Here is a 21,083-nt window from a genome sequence, read left to right on the forward strand (position 1 = left end):
AAACAGCTATCACCTATCTTAAAAGATGAGATGAATACAATTTAAGGAGCATAGTATGACTGCAAGGAATCCTTAATGATAAAATTTATTAATTTTTGATAAAATATTTATAGAAATGAATGCATCGTTTACTGATTTATCTTTGACTATCGTACAATTTAAAAATAGAAAGATACTGATTCTCAACGTAGAGTATAAAAGGAAACACTACTCATTGTTTTTCCAGTTTCCTAGAAAATGATTCGCTAAGCCCTTTGCTTGGCCCATAATAGAGCTAGGAGAATAGTTTGTATTGTCGTCATGAATTTCTGTAGGAGTAGGACTTCTAATGCCATTTCTATCCGCAACTTCTGATAACGAAGCGTAGCTCAACGTCTTACTCTTAAGATCGCGGTGTTCATCCGTATCCAGATCAGAAGTCTCTTCATCAGAATCTGATCGCAAGTTAAAGCCACTTTTCTGTTTTTGAATTGGAACCGCAGACGTAACTGAAGAGGAGGATGCAGCCGGGGAGGTGCCTCGGAATGCCGTAGCAACTGAGGTTTGGGGTGGCAAAGGTGAAGCCTTATTATGCGTACTTGAAGAAGGGGGCAGGCGCGAGTCATCAGATGACGCCAATGAACTAGTCGTCGTATGATCTTCTCCCTTGTTTGAGTCAGATACTCCCAAGAATGCATCAGCCAAAGAGCTGGAAGACCCTGATTTCTTCGTCATGCCACCAAAAAACTGCTGTGATAACGAACTCGAGGATGTCGATTGTTTTGAGATTGCAGTTGATGAATGACGTGGATTTAATTTGGAAATATGAGATTCTATTGGCTCCCGACTTTCGAAACTCTCCGGATAATGTCTTTCCTCAACACTACCAGGTGTCATGGTTTGTCCAAAGACCAGGTGAGCCAAGGACTGACTAGAGCTACGAGTTCCAATTGACAAACCATCGTCAGAGTCTTCGCTTGACTCATTCTCTGAATCGCTCAACTCAAAAGGCGAAGACTTTTGCTTTTGTCCACCAACGGATGCCGAATTCTCCAATGAAGAAATTGATAGCTTTTCTTGATTCTCGCTCTTATTATCAGTGGTATCTGACACTTGTTGCTGACCTTGGTAATTTGGATTATTATTCTTGATCACCGAAGGATTAATAATTGGCATCTTAGCATCATCCTTCTTGAAATCATCATTCTCAATTATTTCATAATCGAAGTTTGATCCTAAGGCGATGTCCTTTGGGACGTCAATAACATCTGGCTCTTTATGTCCGTTATCTGAGTTATTTCCATAAATAGCATGATTCGGATCGACTGTATACACAGTATTATAGTCATAATAATAATCATAGCCCTTATTGCTATTATTGTTGAAGTTATGTGCCATTCCCGAATAAACACCATCGATACTACTCTCGTCATCAGAAGACCCATAATTTATTGTAGTTGAAGGAAGTAGATGGATAGTTCTGTACAGCTTCGAAGTATCGGTAGAAATGGTGTCGGTATCCTCAGTATTGTCATTATTGGTAGGGCTATCACGGTTTTCGTGCAAGGTTAGACCTGGTGCTGATGCGGCAGTTGGTGACTTAACCTTAAGGAAAAACCCACCTTCATCTTCAGAATCAGATTCTTCTGAGTTGGTAGACTGATTGTCGCCCGTAGTCAAGCTGGAATCATCTGGAGCGTCGTATATATAACCTTCCTCTTCATCATAATCATCGTCGTCATAGTAATAATTATCATCATCCTCTTCGTCATAAGAAGAGTCCTCATCTGAATATGTGTCAACAGCAATACATTGTTGAACTTCATCATTAAAGTGAATGTGACGTTTCTCTTTCGATTTCTCTACCTGCTTATCAATTTCCTGTTTCGAATCTACCAGAGGACTTTGTCTCAGCTGTTCCAGGCTGTTTCCAGATGATGATGATGTTAGTGAATACTTTGGAATACTTGATTGTGCTTCTCTTAAATCTTTATAGCTACCATCACCCCTTGTCTTATATTGAGAATTCAATTTAGCAGAGATAGCATCATAATCATCAAATTCCGGTGGCTCGTCTGAATTTTGCCTTCTGTGTGAATATTGCTGCTCATGTTGTATCCTCGCCTGCTCCTGATCTTGATGGACCCTATTTGTGGCGAGTTGTAATTTCAAGAGATCTGAATGGCTTATCATCATATCTTGGACAGTCCTTCTTTTTAATATAGGTTTTGGACCGTTTGATTTTTTCTTAGGAATTGAGATATCACCAGCCACTGCACTGGTAGCTGTAGTAGCCCTTTTGTTGTCATCCTCATCGATTTCTAAATTGCCTTCATCTTTTAATATAGGCCCATAGAGCCAAGTAACGTCGTTATCTTTCGACCAGTTGACGACTTCAGGGCTAATAGTTTTCAAGTTTGACCTTCTTTGAGCCCACGTTCGCCAACTAGCATTTTCCAATCTAGCAGAATTAGCTACATCCTTTCTCTTCTGGATAACATACCTCCAAGACTTGGAAATATCAGACATGTCCCACTTATGTGAAAGATAATCCACGTGCCTCGATGGTTCGTTCATGATATCTGTATCATCATGAGGTAATGCCTCAGGACTTTTCATTAAAATTGAAGTGGGAGCAACTCCTGTATTTCCATCGCCACTTGAATCATTAGCACTAGTACCATCATTTTCTTCCACCAGTTTCTTATCATCGATTTCAGACTCTTTTGATTCTGATCCATCTGTTTTTTGTGGTGGCACATTCTCGTCCGTGCTCTGACCTTGTTTCTCCTTCTCACCCTTTGTATCTATAAAGCCGTCCAATAATCCCAAGGACCTTGTTCTTTTTAACTTAAATGTAGTATTTTCAAAATGGTCATCATTTTCGGCGTCCACATGTTGAGAAGTTGTTGCTCCTCCGCTGAATACCTCCCCAGAGTTAACCTTCGATGCCATAGTGTCGTAACAGTTGGAATCGTTCGCTGTTTATTTGGGAAGCTATTTACTTCTTTCGAATTCGCCTATCTTCCTGATCGCCACTTTATTAACTTGAGAAATCGATTATATCGTTTAGGGGTACTTAATAGAACGTCGTTGGATGACCACCTAATAGCTTTAAGAAATACTAGTGTTTTATGGGGAAAAAAACCTTTGAGAAGGTTACGGTTGGATTTTGTGTGACTTTGATTATATACCGGCCTGAGGTTTCTTGATACGTTCAAGCAACAAGCAATAAATTCCGCTATCAAGCAGGTCAGTTGTGATTAAGACAATATCCAATTACTGGGATCTACAGCATTCTACACTTAGGATGATCGGTATTCCTTTAATTTAATGCCTAACATCATGGTATAATTTATGTTTTGGGCGTGTCTACTAGACTGCATGTTTCTTTTTGTATTAAAAAGCAGGTGACCATCCGGCTGTCATACAAGCTAAGGTTTAGTTAAAAAAGAGAAGAAACGTTGCGATTTTAGCGAAAAGAAACTATAGCAACTGAACAAAGGAGTTCAATTTTTAAAGAATTAATCATGTTCAACTCACTGTAATATGGAAGTAGTAGTCATATTCTGTGGTTTTCATGATTTCTGAGTAATTTGTAACCCGTTTCTCGCCTGCGATTTTTGCTGAAAACCGTAGTTATACTGTAGATTCCTAGTATTTCCGTCTCTAAGCCGTGCTCCGTTCGGAAAAACATGGCAGTTGCCTACAGGATGCCTGTCAGTAAAACCAGATTTAGGAAATTAATGTGCGAGCGAGCCCTTTCATGTCTTCAACCAGTGATTGTGCACTCTGTGATTAGTGATTTTCAAAGGGAGCTTAAAATTATATTCCATTCAATTGAACATAAATTATCGCGGCATGATTCGGATTGTAAGCTTTAGTAATACTCTTGCTTAATTTCATATGAAGAATTAAGGGAATGAAGGTATTTAGTTCTATTGAATATGCGAATCTAAGTGTTCACATTAGTAGATACGATTCATTCCGTACGCTTATTGAACCTATTTTATTTTTTCAAATCAAGCAGTAAGATTATATCAGATGTAGTAGTTCAGAGAGTCTTGAGCTTCAATAAAATTTTCGGAGGAATTTAGGCAACTCTAATCAATACTTCACTATTAGGCATAGTGCGGGTACTAATGTCTAGATCCCAATGCTGTGTGAAAAATTACTTATAAGCGGATTCCCGCTTTGATTGCCGAAACTCTGCAAATAGATCAAGTAATAACTGTTACAAAATCCAATATCTACAAAAGCATTATCAGTACTGGTAATATTAGTTTGAATCTTATTGTTGTATGGCTTAAAGAACAAACATCTTTCAAAATCATGAGGTGTGAGAGAGCTCTAAATAGTCGCTTAAAAGATGTATATTTATTTAATTCTTACTGAATACTTACTTCAGGTGTAATCGACTTCTCATAAAGAATATAGTTGCATGACTTTAATGATGATAAGAAACAGGCTCTGTGGCCGAGTGGTTAAGGCGGCAGACTCAAGTTCTGTTATCGTAAAGATGCACGTGTTCGAACCACGTCGGAGTCATCATTTCTTATAATTTTTTTTTTCGCTTCTCTTTGCAGTCTCGATATGTGTATATTATTTCTTATCTACAAGATTTTGCTGAGAGTTCTACTCCAGTATTATCGCAATACCCTTACTAGTTTGCAGCTAGCTCCTCGAAGGATAGGGACCACCTACATTATATTGAGAATGGTTGAAACCAGACTGGCTGTTTGGTCCAACAACGTGTCGGAGAATTGAAAGATCAATCTTGGTTTTTAGCTCCTCCAAGACAGTGAGTTGCTCGGTTAATATACCTAAGCGAGATGTTTGTAATTCGTAGTTACCATTTCCCTTTGCTTGTTGACTTTTAAAAGCTGTAACTTTATTGGCAAGTCGGTTTATCACTTTGTTGAGGACATAATGATCTACCAGCTCAGAAGCATTGGATTTCTCTAAATGCTCTATAATTCTTTGCAATTTTTTCTGTAGATCTAGGACTGTTTCTGACGCATCTCTCCTCATTACCCTCGCATCCTGTTTCAGGTAGTTCGAATGTTTGTACGCAGTTAAAGTCGCAATAGATTCCGTGCTACTCAAAATAATAAATGTGGGCACAATCTTCTTATTCATATATGTGCGGAAGATCGCCTTCTCCCTCAATTCTTCACCACGCTGAAGTTTAGGTCCGTCAATGAGAGTGTACGTCATGTGTGGTATGTTATGTAATCTGCTTACTTGTTCAACAATTGATTCTGTCAAAGGATTATGATCAAGGTTATTCGTTAGGTGGTAAACACCAACCATTTCCAACTCTGAGGAAATAGTATTGTATTGCTCTAATCTTCTGAGAAAAAATTCCTCGTTGATATATACTTGGTCTCTCAATATGATATCAAAAGAATTCTCAACAATTACTTTATTTGAGTTTATTGTCCCTAGAAACACACCAAATTGGGCACTAGGACCTCTTGAAATATCACATGCAATGTTCAAGAGAACAGATGAGTGTAAGTAGATGTCTTCGACCATAACGTACTTCTATTTAACTTATGATATTGTTATTTGGTAATTGATATGATCGCAAGGATCCACACTTCTAAAATGTCGCGATGTCTCCGATGAGTTACGATGTTCGTGCGGCTCAGTGCAATTTTTTTTATTTAGACATATATACTATAAGGCTCCTTCGACCTCTTGTAAATTTTATCCTGGATAGTAGGTTTCGTGCAAGGAAATTAACTGATCGATATATTTAATTTGGAGAATGATAATGTCGATTCATGATCCATTATCGAGGAAGCGAACCTTCGGCGACCTTGATCCTGGAGATGCACCTATCACAAAGAAGGTGAAAAATGAGGATCCGGATGCTTCAGAAGAGGACAAAAGCGGTGCATTCTCTGAGATGATGTTCCATACATACGTGGAGTCTGCATTGGAGTCATTAGACAGAGTATGTATATCTTTGGAAAAAAAAAATCTTAACAGTTGTACTAACATTTTTTAGAATGATCACATACAAATTGATGCTTTAGCATCACGAATTAATTTACCGATATCTCACAGCGGGTCTATATCGATTGCTAATTTTAATATATTGTTGAAAAGTTTGATCGGCAATGTGTTCAAATTAGACAAAAAGCCATGTAATAAGTTAGTGACATCAATACTAGAATACAACTGGCTCGATGTGCATTGCCCGAGCACAACAATATTGAATGATTTTATAGAGCTATATTCTCGCTTCTTATCTGTACTTGTTTCATCTTTACCGAAATATTTACATGAAGTTACGTCGAAACTAGTAATGGAGTTTACTGTGTTAGATTTGAGCAACCACAGCATTTTGGCCAAAAATCATGATATACTAACCAAAATTATAAAGTTCATCCCAACTTCGATCAATTCTTTCCCAAGCATTCTTCAGAGAAATTTCCCTCATCATTTGTCCTCAAGTAATCAAGAACTCACAAACTACGTTAACAATTTAATGAAAATAATTTCTTATTGCCCGGATCTACAATTTAGTATCTGGCAACTTATTATTGAATGTTGTATTAAATTGGATGTCGAGCTTCAAAATGAATTAGATGATTTGGACGATGAAGAAATAGAAGAGCTAATAAATGCCGGTGAGGAGAATGAAGGTAATGATCTAGATATTAATATTATTGAAGAGAACAAACTCGAAGATAAAAAACTCTCTGAAGATGAAGATGAGAACGGCGTGAGAGAGGGTGAGGTCGAATATTTGATTGATCCCATTACCAGCACTTCTACTATTAAAGCATTGGTTTCTAAATTAGATTCCATAATTAGTTTGTTATTAACAAGTACCTCAGACTCATTCACCATCAAAGAGTTAGATAGTGGAAATGGAGTGACATTGTTCAATACAATTACCTCCTTATTTCGATCACATATACTTCCTACGCATTTCACAAAACTGATTCAGTTTGTTCTTTTTCATATTTCACAATGCCAGCCTGAGCTAGCAGATTCTTTTTTGGTCCTACTTATAGACGTTGCGTTCAATGCCAATGAGATTCTAGAGAAAAGGTTAAAAGCGATGCAATATTTGTCATCATATATTGCAAGGGCTAAAAGTTTGTCAAGGCATCAGGTTGTTTTTCTAATAAGCTATCTTATAGGATGGCTTAATAAATATGTGATGGAAAGAGAATGTGAAATCGCAGATATTGAAAGTGATGGCTCAATTCAAGATGGGGAAGAAAAAGGAGGAATGGAAAGATTCAAGTTATTTTATGCTGCATTCCAAGCTTTGTTATACATATTTTGCTTTAGATACAAAATGTTATATAAGGTAAACACTGACGAGCAGTGTTCAACATCTTCTAGTTCAGAATCTGAATGGGAATGTGAATTAGACAAGTTCTTTCAAAGAATGATTATTACCAAATTTAATCCTCTCAAATTTTGTGACGAAACTGTCGTGTTTATCTTTGCAAAGATTTCCACAAAATTAAACGTTTGTTACTGCTATTCCATTATAGAACACAATAAGAGGGAAAGAATATTGCAATCGAATATGCCTAGTAACTTACCGTCTGTTGCTGGTAATTTTAAGCAGAAACAAGAGTTTTTGGATCTAGAAGCCTACTTCCCATTCGATCCTTTGGTTTTACCCTCGAGCAAGGAATTAATCTCCCTCAATTACGTTGAATGGTCAGAAGTTAACCCTAATGATGGCGAAGATGATGATGACGATAGTGCTTCGATAACTTTCCCTGAGGAAAATGACGAGGATGAAGATGAGGATGCTTCGAGCTATGACGAAGAGATCACCAGCGACGAAGACTACGATTAAATTTATAAGTTATATAAACTTCTATATTTTTTGTTCTAAATTTATATGGATTTTCATTGCCATTTCGTAAAGTTTACGGTAAACACTTAGAAAATAAGAGTGCGAAAATGAAAAAAAAAAAGAGTTTTGATTCCATCGAGGATCGAACTCGAGACCTTCTCTGGGTGAGAGAGACGTCATACCGCTAGACCATAGAACCGTTTCTCAATTTTTGATAGGGATCAGTCTTATAAGTACACGCAATGTGAAGGAGTGTTGCAAAACACATCTGAAACAGTGTAAAAAGTATATAAGCGCGAGATACTCCCAATAGTAGAAGATTACATTCTATTAGGAATTCTAAGTAGTAGCACACTATACATAAGCTTAGAGTAGTCAAGTATTCATTAGGAATCACCTAAGTACGATAGTAACCTTTTAAAACAACCATTCAGACTCACTATATACCTCACAGATTTTGCGAGAGATTGCCATATAAATAGATGCAAGAGGTAGAATGTTGTGAATAATCCTATATTATGTTAGAAGCATATGAGGTCCGAGATCACATCCACGTTTAAGCAAACTAATAAATTCTACCAGAAAATGGAGTTAATATCTCGAAAGTAGTAAATTACAGGCTTTGGGTAGCAAAATGCTGTCTGAGAGTCTTCTGAGTATTGTAATAAGATCACTTTAAGAATGATTATCAAAATACTACGTAAGCATGAAAGCAGAGTACTACTAAGATACTTGTGTTACAGCAGAGTATCCGATTCTACTGCGGGAGGATCTCGAGATTAAAATTTCATACTAGAAGTTTTGGACTTTAGGAAACCATCTCCTCAAACTTTCAATAGAATCACATTTTGGAGCTTTATATACTCTATTGGTGCCAATGAGGACAACTACTGCAGCTTAGATTGTAAGGAGCAATTTCGACAATTATATGGCATTTAGTAGGAGCCATGTAAACCTCTTTTAATCCTTTTTGAGCTAAAAGAGTTGAAGCTTGAAAAGATTAATTGTTACCGTTAATACCATTGACCTTTTTCTTTATCATATCTGGTCTGATTTTCGTTGTTTTAAGTTCATTTACAAAGATTAGGTACTAGAATAAACGTTTATAATGAAACATGCTAGGCGGTGAAACTATATATGTAAAATATTGTTTTAAATCAAGTATCACCAACAACCACACCTAGATTACTAGGTATCGAAAATAAATTAAGCTAACTTGACGAATAAAGCAAATGAAGGAAAAAAAAACTATTAATGCATAGAACTTTTTTTCTTAGATATTAGAAGTCACTAACATGAAACGACTTTTAAGACTTTGATGTGAACAGGAACACATTGAGTTCCAATGTACTGATCGTATAAGTTGGAAAAGTCACCCGACTTACATTTATAGAAGGTAGTGGTGTCTCCAATAGCTAATGAGCCGTCTTTGATACCCCAACCTGCTGCGTAAATACTACCAGCTTGTGGTGGAGGTCCATCGAATTGGAATTGCCTGTTAGCAACAATTGCACCAATTCTACCCTTGGCATCCTTCAAAATACCACCTTCTAAGGTCACTGTCAAAGCATTGGAAGAAACACAAGTCTCTGGGTAGTCGGAGTCAGAAGAGCTGCTTGCTTCACTCTGAACTTGACCATCGGTGACTTGGGAAGCAGCTGCTACAGATGAGGCTTGAATTTGGCCATCAGAAATCTGAGAAGCAGCAGCGGCAGTGGTAGGAGAAGTAGTTGTGGCAGCAGATTCCGCTTGAACTTGACCGTCAGTTATTTGGTTGGCTACAGAAGCAGCAGTAGCGGCAGCAGAAGACTGGGCCTGGATTTGACCATCGGTGATCTGGTTAACAACTGAAGCGGCAGCAGCAGTAGTTGCAGCGGCTGACTGGGCCTGGATTTGACCATCGCTTATCTGGTTAACAACTGAAGCAGCAGCAGCAGCAGCAGTAGTTGGAGCAGCTGACTGAGCCTGAATTTGACCGTCGGTGATTTGATTAACAACTGAAGCAGCAGTAGCAGTAGTTGCAGCAGCTGATTGAGCCTGAATTTGACCATCCGTGATTTGGTTTACCACTGACTCGGCAGCAACAGTTGACTCAGCAGCAATAGTAGATACAGTTGCAGAGTTAGCTTGCACTTGCCCATCGCCAATTTGAGTAACGTCTCTCTTAGCAACTCCTGTTGCTGAGGCACTAGCTTCAGCACTATCATCTGAAATTGCCAGCGAGGCAATTGTTTCTAATGATATAGCGAATGAACCTGAGAAATCAGTTGTAGCTCCAGCAAGAGTTTTTGAAGGAGTCAAGTCCGTCCATGGATCAGATGGAACGTAAGCACCTTTTGCAGCCTTAGCTGCCGATACGGCTAATAATAAGTGAACATTAGTGAGTCTCATCGCTGACAGATTAAGAATGAATTCGACCTAGTATTGATACCCAACTTATCCTAATTAGATACCAAAAAAATTTCCAGATCAAGGAAAGAAGTAGTCTTATTTATAACATATCAGTAATTTAGGCTACTCCCCGGATCCCTGTAGGGGGCATTGGTGTAATCAGGATCTGTCTGTACGAATGAAACCTCTTTAAACCAGCGATTAAGTATTGAAAAAGCCTTTGAGTTGCTGATATTTCTCCATTCCTAGGCAACTAAGACCTTGTTAATAGGATTGTTGAAACAAGAGGCAGGTAATTAGATTTCTAAATATAGCGACGTGCATATCCTGAAATATTTTTGACCATGCTTACCGAGCACCTCTACATAATTGCGACGTAGTGAGTCCGCCACAGACCATCACAGCCCAAGTAGGGGGATCTCAACCGTAGTAGTTAGAACATTCCCTTCACAATAGTATCATTTGAGCGATTCAACATTGGCAGGGCTGATGATCTGCTAAGGCTTATAGCACAAAAATTACCCAATCAGTCATAATTTCGGTCACCACAGTCGTGCAGATCGAACGAGGTATGGTCGTCCATAAGAGCATGCCCCCTTTCTCCCTATTTCCTGCGGCTGCCGGTCCTAACAGATGATATCTATAACTCTTCTGTCATCTAATGATGTACCTCAGTAAATGATTATCTTTCGTATTGGTCCGTTTAGCTTCCGTGGTGATGAAAATCGCCCCCTTGAGGCTTGCTTTAATGTATTGTTCTATTTTTATCTTCCCCTGGAGCAATTGATATGAGCCGGTGTCATAAATTATTGAGGGAACTATTTTGATTAAGAGCAAAGATGCCGAGAGCTCAATAATAAGTGACATTGCTATGACGCTGTCTCTACTGTCTGGTCAAAGAGCATATGAATACGGTACTCTAAGTTATCCCGGTTAAATTAAAACGTCACATTATGCATTCAATATAACTCGATTTGGAATGGAGGACAAACCCGGTTAAAGAGGAAGGCAAGCTACTCTACGAGGCGCTGTAGCGTACTCCTTAGGGAGGTAGCCGAAATACCGGACCTTTCTTTAGCGAGAAATGTCGCTAAGGTAGTGAGCCTCGTTGCTCATTAGCGGGGGTTATGTCGTAGGGGCTCCTCTACATAGGCAGTTCATATATGAGCAACGACTGAGAATCGAGCAAACTTCCCAATTCGGCTCCGAGCATCTTGCTACCCTGAAAGGAAAACAGAGGACAAATTTAGTAAACATCCTCTATCCATCAATGCCGGGTCCTTGATCTTTAAGGCAGTAGAATGGTCTGGGACCTAGCGGAAATTAGGGTTAGACCCATCAAACTAGGATATTTTCTAAATAGAAAGGATAACACCTGAAAGAGTTATTTGTTTATATAAATCTATGTGATGCGATTTGAGAGCATCCTTTTCTTTGAGCTTCTCCAATGACTCTTTTAAGAAAAGTTTTCTTTGGGAACTATTAAACTGTAAACATGCCGTTAATGCCGATGCGTAGATGCTGGCGACTAAATAATTTGGGTTATTCTGATTTTGTTTTGATACAACCAAACCCAATTTATGGTTGGATATTCTTATCCGGTCCATAGCAAAATTCCAGAGACCTTGATTTTGAAGATTCTTTTTTTTTTTGTAGACGGTTTATTCCGACATAGGTCTAAACCTTGTGTGAGCAAACTGGTTCCGTAAAAGTCTTCAAAATAATCAAAATGATCCCATAATAAACAAAATATGAAACACTTGTCTGTATCAGTTATTTGAATTTGCACTGCTCTGGCTCCAAATTGACTTGCATTGGTCATTACTTACCTCCCAAAATCATTATTTAGACAAGAGCTTAGAAAGCTTTCGTAAGGGCTCTTTGATCTTCTTAATATCTGTGCAAAATAGAACAATATGAACTAGTTAGACGACAACAACCGAATCTTTCGGGATGTTAATCAAAAGGAAGATCTTTAAGCGGAGTGATTGGCTCGAAATTTGTATCGACCATCAGTATAATACGGCATTGACAGTGCAAAAAATTTTAAATTCAATAGATACTTTAAACATTCTAATTGGAACTTTAAGTCTCTATAGTATCATCTTCTGGCTCTTAGATACAAAATACCTTCCTAGCAAAGTTTGACTACCATTCTATTGTGAATTGTTTAATTGAAATCTTCTAAATACCTGATCTTTGCTTCAGTAACCTTCAAAAGAAACTCAACTCAACTAGGAAACATCATTTTTATTAGCCGAGGTATATTTCGGTGCATGTATGAGTTTCTTGGTATTATATCGTTATCGAACCCTGATTTGTTGGTTGTCTTTATTGATTGTCGTGCACAAAGATGGATTTTCGTAAATCATTTTACAGCTATTGTATTTTGCAGCTTATAAATATCGACATACGTAAAAACAAAAAATAAAACGAATACCAAAAATCGCCCTTCAGGGAATCGAAAGTCATCTATACATCAAGAATTATATATTTTTCTAATATTCGCAAAAACAACGTCTAAAGCTAATTTTTTAAGAACAAACTTTGTCTTAAAAAACCTCGGTAGATATTGGAAAAGGCTCATCACGGTGGCCAAAGTTCCACGATAATACTCAACTCTGCCAATTTTCAGGTTTTCGAAGTCTTTAACAATTTGTTTAGCGAAATATTCTGCTGAGATAGGAGGCTTAGACTTCATGGAACTCTCTCTTGTCGCAAGAGAATCTTCCATTCCGTCTACATAGTATAAAGAGTTCTTATTAAAGGGTCTTCTTTTGTCAAATATTTCGGTGTCAACAACACCAGTCAAGAAATCTAATACTTTGATTCCAAAAGGCTCTAGCTCTATTCCTAAAATCGAAGCGTACGAACGAAGTGCAGCTTTTGTGCTTGCGTAGACACTGCCAAATGGGAAGTCAATGAAGGAAGCAATAGATCCAGTGAACCCAATTGCACCACGAGTCTTGATTAGATACGGAATTAATTCTCTAACCAACCTTATAGGCCCAAAGACATTAGCTTCATACACTGTCTGACCAGTTCATCCGAAGCTTCAATGCCTGGTTCAGCACAACCTTGACCTGCATTATTGTATAAGATGTCTAATCTACCATAGTATTCGTTCTCAATTAATTTCTTCAATTCTTCGACATCCAGTTGGCTAGTAACATCTAAACTAATAATTTTCACTCCGTAGTGTTCTAAATCTTTCATGCGTTCTAATCTTCTTGCACCAGCAATAACTTTATAACCTTTCAATGCGAACTCAATTGCAGTTGCATGTCCAATTCCGGATGAACATCCAGTGATCAATACTACTTTGTTCATAGCTTATCTTTGAAATAGATCTCTAATTTGTTTATTAAATCTTGAATCTCTTGTATTCTGCCACCGTTGACTGAAATAAGATATTGCATAGCATCTATGCATATTATCTATACAGGATGCACGGAGCATAAATCAAATGCGATGGTCCACTACACCAATGGATAGTACTTATTTGTGACGTAAACGACTAAAGTGCTATTATACCGTGTTGAACGGTGTCAAATACAATAAATGAAGCCTCATCAACCTCGGCATTTACAAACAACATAATATAGGAATATTCATTCAGATTAATCTATTTGATGCGGTTATAAGTTAGAGCATGTAATTATTCGATGTCTGAGGCCCACGCTGCTTTTTTAAGTTTCCCTTGGCATCAGTAAATTCACCCTTTTTGCCTATGATTGTAAGGTTTTTAGCCCTAGATAATGTGTTAATTACTTCATTTGTTTTTTGTCTTTTGTTAGGAGGTTCTTTAGAGGAAGATTGATTATTGACTTGCTCTTTGATTTCTTTTCTGTGATTATATTCCTTGGACTTCTTTCTTTTATTTGCACGTCTTAATCTTTGCTTTTCATTTCTAGAAAGTTCTTCCTTCGAATAAGAAAGCCCTGACTTGAGTTGGACCTCTTTTTTTCCTTCTACACCAGATGATGGGCGCTCATCACCAATCTTATATATTTCCTGTGGTGCCAAAGATGAGCCACTCGGTACATGCAAAGGCTGGGCATCTTCCATGGATATGACCGGTGTATCATCAGTAACCTTGATCTCGATCGATCTCGCTTGATGTGGCTTCGGCACGAAATGTGCTGATGATAGAGCATCCAACTTGTAGTTGACTTTATCAAAAAGTTCCCGTATTTCATCATGCTGCTTCTTGAGTTCTTCATTTACTTTTTCGTTAGGATCAACTTGTTTGTATTCATCCTCATAAATTTCTGCCAAAGATTTAGACGACTTTTCTTCAGATAAATCATATTTTTGTTTATTGTAGAACTTTGAAACATCAGTTATGATTCTTTTAGGTAAATCGTCGAATTCTTCGTTTTTGATTCGGCGCCGTATTATTTCTTCAAGTGTTTCAGTAACTTCTTCAGTTATTACAGGTACTGGCTTTGCAGTTCTGTCAAATTCTAATGTCGGAGCTTCCGGGTCTTCTAGCAAAGAATCTTGGGGCCTATCTTTCGAGCTGATCTCACCCTTCATTGTCCATTTTTTATCTGCAATTAGTTCAGCCTCTAGTTTGTTAATTTCCGATTGAATTTCACGCTGCTTCTTTTCAAAAGTTGATAAATTTTCGGATGATCGCTTCTCTTGTTCTACATTATCCGCAAGTAAATCTTTCATCGCAGAGCCTACTGCTTTGTCGTAATCTTCTTCGTCGAATTCATCTTCATCTTCATTTTGCAGATTAATATCTTCTGATTCAATCCTTTTCTTATTTTTAGTTGATTTGTGCAGTGGCTTTTCATAGAAATCATTGAAATAGTCCATTTCGTCTTCACTAGCATCGTCACTTAACTCAGCAAAGTAGTCTACTTCTTGTTGTTCATTAGAGACCTCTTGATCGTCCTCCAATGCTAAAGTCTGCTTGTTAAATTCATCAATGTCAAAAAATCCATCGTTTAACCCGAAAACGTCTTTCATGTGCATTTCGTCTTCTTCTTCTCCCAGAGGAACCTCTGTGCGTGAATCATCTTCTGCCTCCTCCTTTCCAGAAACATTCTCGGAATCACTCTCAAAGCCCTCTTCATTTTCGTTTTGCTCAGCAAAATCCTGATCACCATCATACAATGTAGAAGAATCTGATTGCGGTACTAAGTCATCTTCAACGCTCTCTGCTTCAGACTCTGAACTAGAGGGGCCATTGCGGTCTATAACTTCTTGATGCATGTCAGAACCTCCTAATTCTTCTCTCATAGAAGGTATCTTGTCATATAAAAGAGATTCATTTACACCATCTAGGACCATCTTAGTTTGTCCGAAAACCTGGTTGGAATCTAGTCCTTCCACAAAGATTTCATCGAGCACAGAATACGATTTGGCTAAAGGATCAACTAACTTTTTAGTTAACTTCTTGAAGTAGCCACTGTCACCTTTATCAGACTTAAAAATCTTGAAAACATCTTGAGGAGAATCCTTCAATGCACTTAGAATATCCAGTGTCATTTCTCTACTGGCTTCGTATAACTAACATTTTTAAAACTGAATGAAAAAAATTGAGATGAGGAATACTTCTCGATGGTGTTTATATGCAGACCATGATGAAGACCATTTAAGTTTGATGCTAGATATAAAATATTAAATGAAGAATCTGATGCCATGCTTAGAAATAGCAAAATAGCATGCTGTCAGGTCCGTTGGAAATCTAAGAGCTCATCTTCAACGAGGTGGTTAAGTCGACAGAAAAAAGATGTTCACACGAAGGAATCCAAAGCTAGAAATTATCGCTCAAGGGCCTCTTTCAAGCTCATTGAAATTGACAAAAAATTCAAATTATTCAACAAAAGATCAATTAATATAGTGGATTTGGGATTTTCGCCTGGTGCATGGACTCAGGTGGCACTAGAGATCACCAAAAAATTAGGTTTGAAATCAACAATTTTGGGGGTTGATTTGATTGCATGCAATCCACCAGAGGAATCTTATTTTTTACAAGGAAATATTTTATCAAAGAATACACATAATGCAATCAAGGAATTCTTCTCCGAAAGAACAAATGAGTATTATGAGCAGCCATTAGACTTAATAATTAGTGATATGATGGCTAACACTCTGGGCTTGAAAGATAGTGACCATTATGCTAGTATGGACTTATGTGATGGAGCCATCATTTTAGCATGCTCTTTATTGAAGGAAAATGGTAACATGGTTATGAAGTATTATATGGGAAAAGAGGAGTATTTATTGACTAATAAAATGCATGCGATGTTTGAGAAAGTTTTTAAAATGAAACCTACGTCTAGTCGAGCAGAGCTGAGAGAAATGTACATAATAGGGCTTAAGAAAAAAAGAACTACAGTAGACGATGTTTTCGGAGATTGAACTTCATAATATAAATTAAAATCTAACATAAGCTATAAATTCTCAAAATTTATAATTTTAAATTTCCTTTTTGCTTCTTCAAGAGAAAAATTACTTTCTGCTTGATGCCACCTTTCATGCAACCGGCCATATAATAAAACTAAGTTAGGTTCATCACCTTTGCTATCATTGACTGCTTTTTTCCCAAATAATCTTCCCTTTTCATTATCCCACTCTTTAAATGTAATTTTATGCCATTCTTCTGGTTTGTTGTATCCAAGTCTTTTCAATTTAGGAGAATTTAATGGTTCTGGATCTAAAACAGCTGGATATTTTGGATTGCAGAAATATATCAAGACCAACCTCTTGAATCGTCTTTGGTCGTCTGGTGGCGTTACAACTCTGTGGATTGAAGATTTGAAATAACCTCCAGAAATAAACTCCATCGAGTCTCCGATGTTCACTATTAATCCTCCTGGAGTATGTCCAACATATTTCCATTGTCCTGAAAAATAGTCTCTGATTTGCAATGATAATATTGGTTGAGAGGTAATGAAAGTGAATGCAGAGCTATCTGAATGTCCTCTCAACCAATTCTTATCTACTTTAGCTTCATCTTGAGGATTCATGCCATGATACACCATAAATCTTCCAAAGCCATTACCCGAATTAACATGGTCATTTTCCACAACTTTGAAATAATTCTCCCAGAGATATCCTTCAGGCAATTCGAATATGATGTCACATAAGGTGAGTAACTTTCTTAATATATTCTGATGCAAGAACCTAAAGTAATCCGCAATTTCTGGAAGATGAGCTCTAGCAATTTCGGGATACTTTTTTTCAGCATCAAAAAAGCTCGGTTGTTGCATCTCCCTAAAATTGTAGTGCTCGATAGTATCTTGGACTCCATTTTTCATTGACCAGTATCCCCTTGGTTTGAATCCAGCACCTCTTTCTCCTCCAAGTGAAATCTTTCTATCTTCCAAGTCACTTTTCAAAGCCCCGGCAAGATACTCCCTTTTGGTCTCTTCCGGCAACTCCAATAATGATTGTGCAATTGATCTCAAATGTTCAAACTCCTTTACATCAATTCCGTGGTTAATAATAGAAAAAAACCCGTATGTTGATAATGATTTTTCAAGTTTGTCTGCTAACCTCTTTCTTTCAGGAAAGAATTCCTTTCCTTCTTTGAAAAGAGATAAATCAAGAGCATCTAGTTCAATAGTATCCACAACTGCAGTTGAAGGCTCGGCTTCAATAAATGGACGTACATTGTACTTTTTATCAATCTCCTCTACGTTCAATTCCGTTGACATAGTTTCTATTTTAGTGTTTGAAAATTTCTTGTATCTATCCTCAGAGTTAATCACCGTGCTTTTATGTATAGCGGAGAGATTATTCATGTTCCCGATAATTTTGTAAAATATAGAGCCACACTATGATGTTATTCTATTTGCTGAGAGTCCCCGGTTATGACAGAAACCGAATATATTGCCATCTCTTTTGGGCGATTTGTCTGAATGTTAGCCACAGTAATGATGAAATTTTGTTGTTGCAGTTCCCGTGATATTTGCACCCACGCAATGTTCCGATCTCGGCTAAAAAAAATACTATGGCTCAACGGCGTGACAGATTTTTACATGCCCCTCACTGTGTTCGTTTATGTATTTTAATATATTCTAGCTAGTTTCTTCTATTCAATTCTACTTAGTTCGAAAAGTATTTGTGCAGTGGAGGCATTGTCCATCAAAACTTTCTTTGTTGGTCCATTCAAATTACTATTACAATAAATAGACAGATCATCAGAAAATGTGCCATCGTCAAAGTATGAATGGTAATGATTGAACATGGTTTTAGTAGAGGAGGTCGCCAGGTTGAAGTAAAGCGACGAGTCCTGTGAATCCTGTAAGAAATTGTATACGAAAGCACCCTGTCTCTTCACCTCATCTCTAAAACTATCGAAATCATTATTCCAATCCACTATATTCAATAAATCGGCAAACCCAGCATATAGAAGATGCACGTATTGAAGTTGGTTGTTCCAAATCTTATCACCATTGTAAAAGGCACCGCTTTTGTTTGTTGCGGCATTTCCCAATTCAATAGCACTAGATAACCATTTCTGATTACCGGTATACTTCACTAGGTAAGCAAGCGTACTCAAGGCGCATCCAACTGTGTATGATAACTTACCTTTATTTAAATCTTTGTAATTGTCTTTATCTAATCCGTCATAGAAAAGGTGGTCTGAAGGATCCTGAAAATACTTGAACATGAAATTCATACAGCTTTCTGCAAATGTTATCAATGTGTCACTTTGCGACACGTCATATAATCTCATTGCTGCAAGGGCAGCTTCCACTGTTGATATAGACGCAATATATGTGTGCTTATATTTCCATAAAACCCCTCCATTTACATCTACTTGCTTTTCAATGAATGATACAATAGCTTGAGCTTTATTTAGGTAGTCTTCATTTCCAGTAACTCGATATGCGTCGATAAAAACCCACGCAAGCTGAGCATTATCATCCGTGTATACATCTTCAGTCCCCCCCTCGCCTGCAGAATAGGCACCGAGTTTATCGTTTCTGTAATTGGCTATGTTATTCATTATTCGGTTAATCTTAGTTAAATCTTTAGAATTCGTAATTGCCCTACCAACCACGGCTTGATCCCATAGAACAACGGCATCAAAAGAGCTTCCGCAAATAGAATCGTTGTCATTCCATTTGGATTTATCAGTAGACCAAAATCTTTTCCACACCTTATCTATGGTGTTGGATATTGCAGAGTCACCTACGCTTTGCGACAATAGTGTCTTCAAGGAAAGCGTTGCCGTTGATGAACTTTGAGATTCTGATTTACTCGTGGATGTGGATATTTCGGCCAGTGATGAAGTACCTGAGGTTTCATGGACATCTGAAGAAGACAGGAGTAATGATGAAGTTGATATCGATGTTGGCGACAAGAAAGAGGATGCTGAAAAGCTTTCAGATGATACCACTATCAGTGAAGAAGTCCCCCATTTTGTTGTCAGAGATGACGAGTCCGACAGGAATGAGACAATCGAAGTGGACACCGAGGCTGCCACAATTGATGAATGTGTTGCTGTTTCAGCAGGAATCAGGGAAGAAGAAGCACCAAAAGTACGACTGAAAGTTGAGGCTTGGTATGGCCCACTTGACTTTGTACCGGATGTTGGACTTGCCAAAGTAGCCAGACCAACTGTAGTTTTCAAGTTCACACTAAGCACATTTTCATGTGCATTCGACATAAAATAAGTTGTTTCTTTATGTTGAATCGTGTCATTAGACGATTGGCATCCCTCTGTGACATATTTAGTATGTAATTTCGTCACTGATAAAGTCCTTATATTGCGATCTCTATTTACAGGCAATGCTATCGCAGATCCAGCAGCTAGCAAGCAAATGACTAAGCGAATGAATATCATTATATGCTTACTATCTAATCTTCTTTTTGGTTTACAGGGGAAGTCAATACATATTTATCATTATTCGTCATTTCTCACATCTCTGCCATGTTTGAAGATACATCAAGTTTAGTAGCAGAATAATCTTCCATTTTCAAAATTGGAGACACCAAATGGTTTCAGTATATCTCTTATAACATACCTGACACTTTCTATTTCTGTACTAAAGCTGCTTCAAGTTTTCGTTTTAAAACAAAGTTTTGAAACCAATTAAGTTGCAAATGAGGTCATATTAGATTCTCGAACATTTTTATCTATACAGGACAAAAAATAAAATTACACATCACTAAGAATAACACTTTTGGCTATTCAATCGATGGTTGAAAAAGGTTCATGTTCAAACATCCAGTGCTAATAAATCCTTCTAAGTATCTTCGTGGTACAAAAAGGCATGCCTCTGAGTTATACAGGGAAGATTATTATGACACTGAATCACTTAATTGTAACCCATTCGCAAATGCATTAATAGGAACCAGATCTGATGGGCAGAGAATAAGATTCCCTAGAGGTGAAATGATTCGACTTATTGTGGACCGTATTAATGATGAGTTGTATTTAGTGCCATTGATAGAGGATCCTCAGAAGGATACGGCTTTGATACCTTCACATTACATATTAAACAATGAGAGATACATTGAATTTACTGAGGCTATAAAGCAGTGGAAGAGATATATTCCCCAAAAGTATAAGTTCAGAAACAGCGAAACTATCTTGAACCAAATAAAATTGTTACCTGATTTCAGGAATTCGATTTTGAAAGCATATGAGAACAAAGTTAAGACACTACTTCCAAAAGCTAAGAAGAAATTAAGAGACGAACCTGGTTTCTTGTGTACATCAGAAGGAGAGCTCTTTCTTTTCGAAGGCTTAAATCCTGTTGTCAATATAAACACTTTGGTTTCTGATCTTAATATGAAAGAACCTATAGCCATAAGCTATAAAGAAAACCTTGAGCTATGCAAAGCGATATTTCTACTTCTTGATTTCAAATCCTAAAAGAGTCACCCTTTGGGCGTTGAGGTG

At 37.5% G+C, this 21,083-nt stretch overlaps 12 protein-coding genes across 12 annotated transcripts; 3 read left to right on the forward strand and 9 right to left on the reverse strand.

The window, feature by feature from the left end:
- Positions 1 to 207: 207 nt before the first annotated feature.
- Positions 208 to 2,934, reverse strand: REG1 (protein phosphatase regulator; the record flags this gene model as incomplete). Its single annotated transcript, XM_062954997.1, has 1 exon — positions 208 to 2,934. The coding sequence occupies one exon, from the start codon at positions 2,932 to 2,934 to the stop codon at positions 208 to 210; it is 2,727 nt and encodes a 908-aa protein (XP_062811645.1).
- A 1,719-nt stretch (positions 2,935 to 4,653) lies between these two features.
- PRCAT00004964001 (uncharacterized protein) lies at positions 4,654 to 5,517 on the reverse strand (the record flags this gene model as incomplete). The annotated part of the gene is made up of 1 exon (XM_062954999.1): positions 4,654 to 5,517. The coding sequence occupies one exon, from the start codon at positions 5,515 to 5,517 to the stop codon at positions 4,654 to 4,656; it is 864 nt and encodes a 287-aa protein (XP_062811646.1).
- A 235-nt stretch (positions 5,518 to 5,752) lies between these two features.
- On the forward strand, positions 5,753 to 7,816 carry RRN3 (rDNA-binding RNA polymerase I transcriptional factor; the record flags this gene model as incomplete). The annotated part of the gene is made up of 2 exons (XM_062955000.1): positions 5,753 to 5,941; positions 5,996 to 7,816. The coding sequence occupies 2 exons, from the start codon at positions 5,753 to 5,755 to the stop codon at positions 7,814 to 7,816; spliced, it is 2,010 nt and encodes a 669-aa protein (XP_062811647.1).
- A 1,290-nt stretch (positions 7,817 to 9,106) lies between these two features.
- On the reverse strand, positions 9,107 to 10,207 carry PRCAT00004966001 (uncharacterized protein; the record flags this gene model as incomplete). The annotated part of the gene is made up of 1 exon (XM_062955001.1): positions 9,107 to 10,207. One exon carries the CDS (start codon positions 10,205 to 10,207, stop codon positions 9,107 to 9,109), a length of 1,101 nt encoding a protein of 366 aa, XP_062811648.1.
- A 1,355-nt stretch (positions 10,208 to 11,562) lies between these two features.
- On the reverse strand, positions 11,563 to 11,814 carry PRCAT00004967001 (uncharacterized protein; the record flags this gene model as incomplete). The annotated part of the gene is made up of 1 exon (XM_062955002.1): positions 11,563 to 11,814. One exon carries the CDS (start codon positions 11,812 to 11,814, stop codon positions 11,563 to 11,565), a length of 252 nt encoding a protein of 83 aa, XP_062811649.1.
- Positions 11,815 to 12,686: 872 nt separating this feature from the next.
- PRCAT00004968001 (uncharacterized protein) lies at positions 12,687 to 12,941 on the reverse strand (the record flags this gene model as incomplete). The annotated part of the gene is made up of 1 exon (XM_062955003.1): positions 12,687 to 12,941. One exon carries the CDS (start codon positions 12,939 to 12,941, stop codon positions 12,687 to 12,689), a length of 255 nt encoding a protein of 84 aa, XP_062811650.1.
- Positions 12,942 to 13,207: 266 nt separating this feature from the next.
- On the reverse strand, positions 13,208 to 13,537 carry PRCAT00004969001 (uncharacterized protein; the record flags this gene model as incomplete). The annotated part of the gene is made up of 1 exon (XM_062955004.1): positions 13,208 to 13,537. The coding sequence occupies one exon, from the start codon at positions 13,535 to 13,537 to the stop codon at positions 13,208 to 13,210; it is 330 nt and encodes a 109-aa protein (XP_062811651.1).
- Positions 13,538 to 13,852: 315 nt separating this feature from the next.
- On the reverse strand, positions 13,853 to 15,709 carry MPP10 (rRNA-processing protein; the record flags this gene model as incomplete). The annotated part of the gene is made up of 1 exon (XM_062955005.1): positions 13,853 to 15,709. The coding sequence occupies one exon, from the start codon at positions 15,707 to 15,709 to the stop codon at positions 13,853 to 13,855; it is 1,857 nt and encodes a 618-aa protein (XP_062811652.1).
- Positions 15,710 to 15,862: 153 nt separating this feature from the next.
- On the forward strand, positions 15,863 to 16,585 carry PRCAT00004971001 (21S rRNA (uridine2791-2'-O) methyltransferase; the record flags this gene model as incomplete). Its single annotated transcript, XM_062955006.1, has 1 exon — positions 15,863 to 16,585. One exon carries the CDS (start codon positions 15,863 to 15,865, stop codon positions 16,583 to 16,585), a length of 723 nt encoding a protein of 240 aa, XP_062811653.1.
- A 32-nt stretch (positions 16,586 to 16,617) lies between these two features.
- PRCAT00004972001 (uncharacterized protein) lies at positions 16,618 to 17,970 on the reverse strand (the record flags this gene model as incomplete). The annotated part of the gene is made up of 1 exon (XM_062955007.1): positions 16,618 to 17,970. One exon carries the CDS (start codon positions 17,968 to 17,970, stop codon positions 16,618 to 16,620), a length of 1,353 nt encoding a protein of 450 aa, XP_062811654.1.
- A 290-nt stretch (positions 17,971 to 18,260) lies between these two features.
- On the reverse strand, positions 18,261 to 20,021 carry PRCAT00004973001 (uncharacterized protein; the record flags this gene model as incomplete). The annotated part of the gene is made up of 1 exon (XM_062955008.1): positions 18,261 to 20,021. One exon carries the CDS (start codon positions 20,019 to 20,021, stop codon positions 18,261 to 18,263), a length of 1,761 nt encoding a protein of 586 aa, XP_062811655.1.
- A 372-nt stretch (positions 20,022 to 20,393) lies between these two features.
- On the forward strand, positions 20,394 to 21,056 carry PRCAT00004974001 (uncharacterized protein; the record flags this gene model as incomplete). The annotated part of the gene is made up of 1 exon (XM_062955011.1): positions 20,394 to 21,056. One exon carries the CDS (start codon positions 20,394 to 20,396, stop codon positions 21,054 to 21,056), a length of 663 nt encoding a protein of 220 aa, XP_062811656.1.
- Between the last annotated feature and the right edge of the window lie 27 nt (positions 21,057 to 21,083).

This window comes from Priceomyces carsonii (genome assembly GCF_900007245.1).
Source record: "Priceomyces carsonii strain CBS4050 genome assembly, scaffold: Debaryomyces_carsonii_scaffold_5, whole genome shotgun sequence".
NCBI classification, from domain to species: domain Eukaryota; kingdom Fungi; phylum Ascomycota; class Pichiomycetes; order Serinales; family Debaryomycetaceae; genus Priceomyces; species Priceomyces carsonii.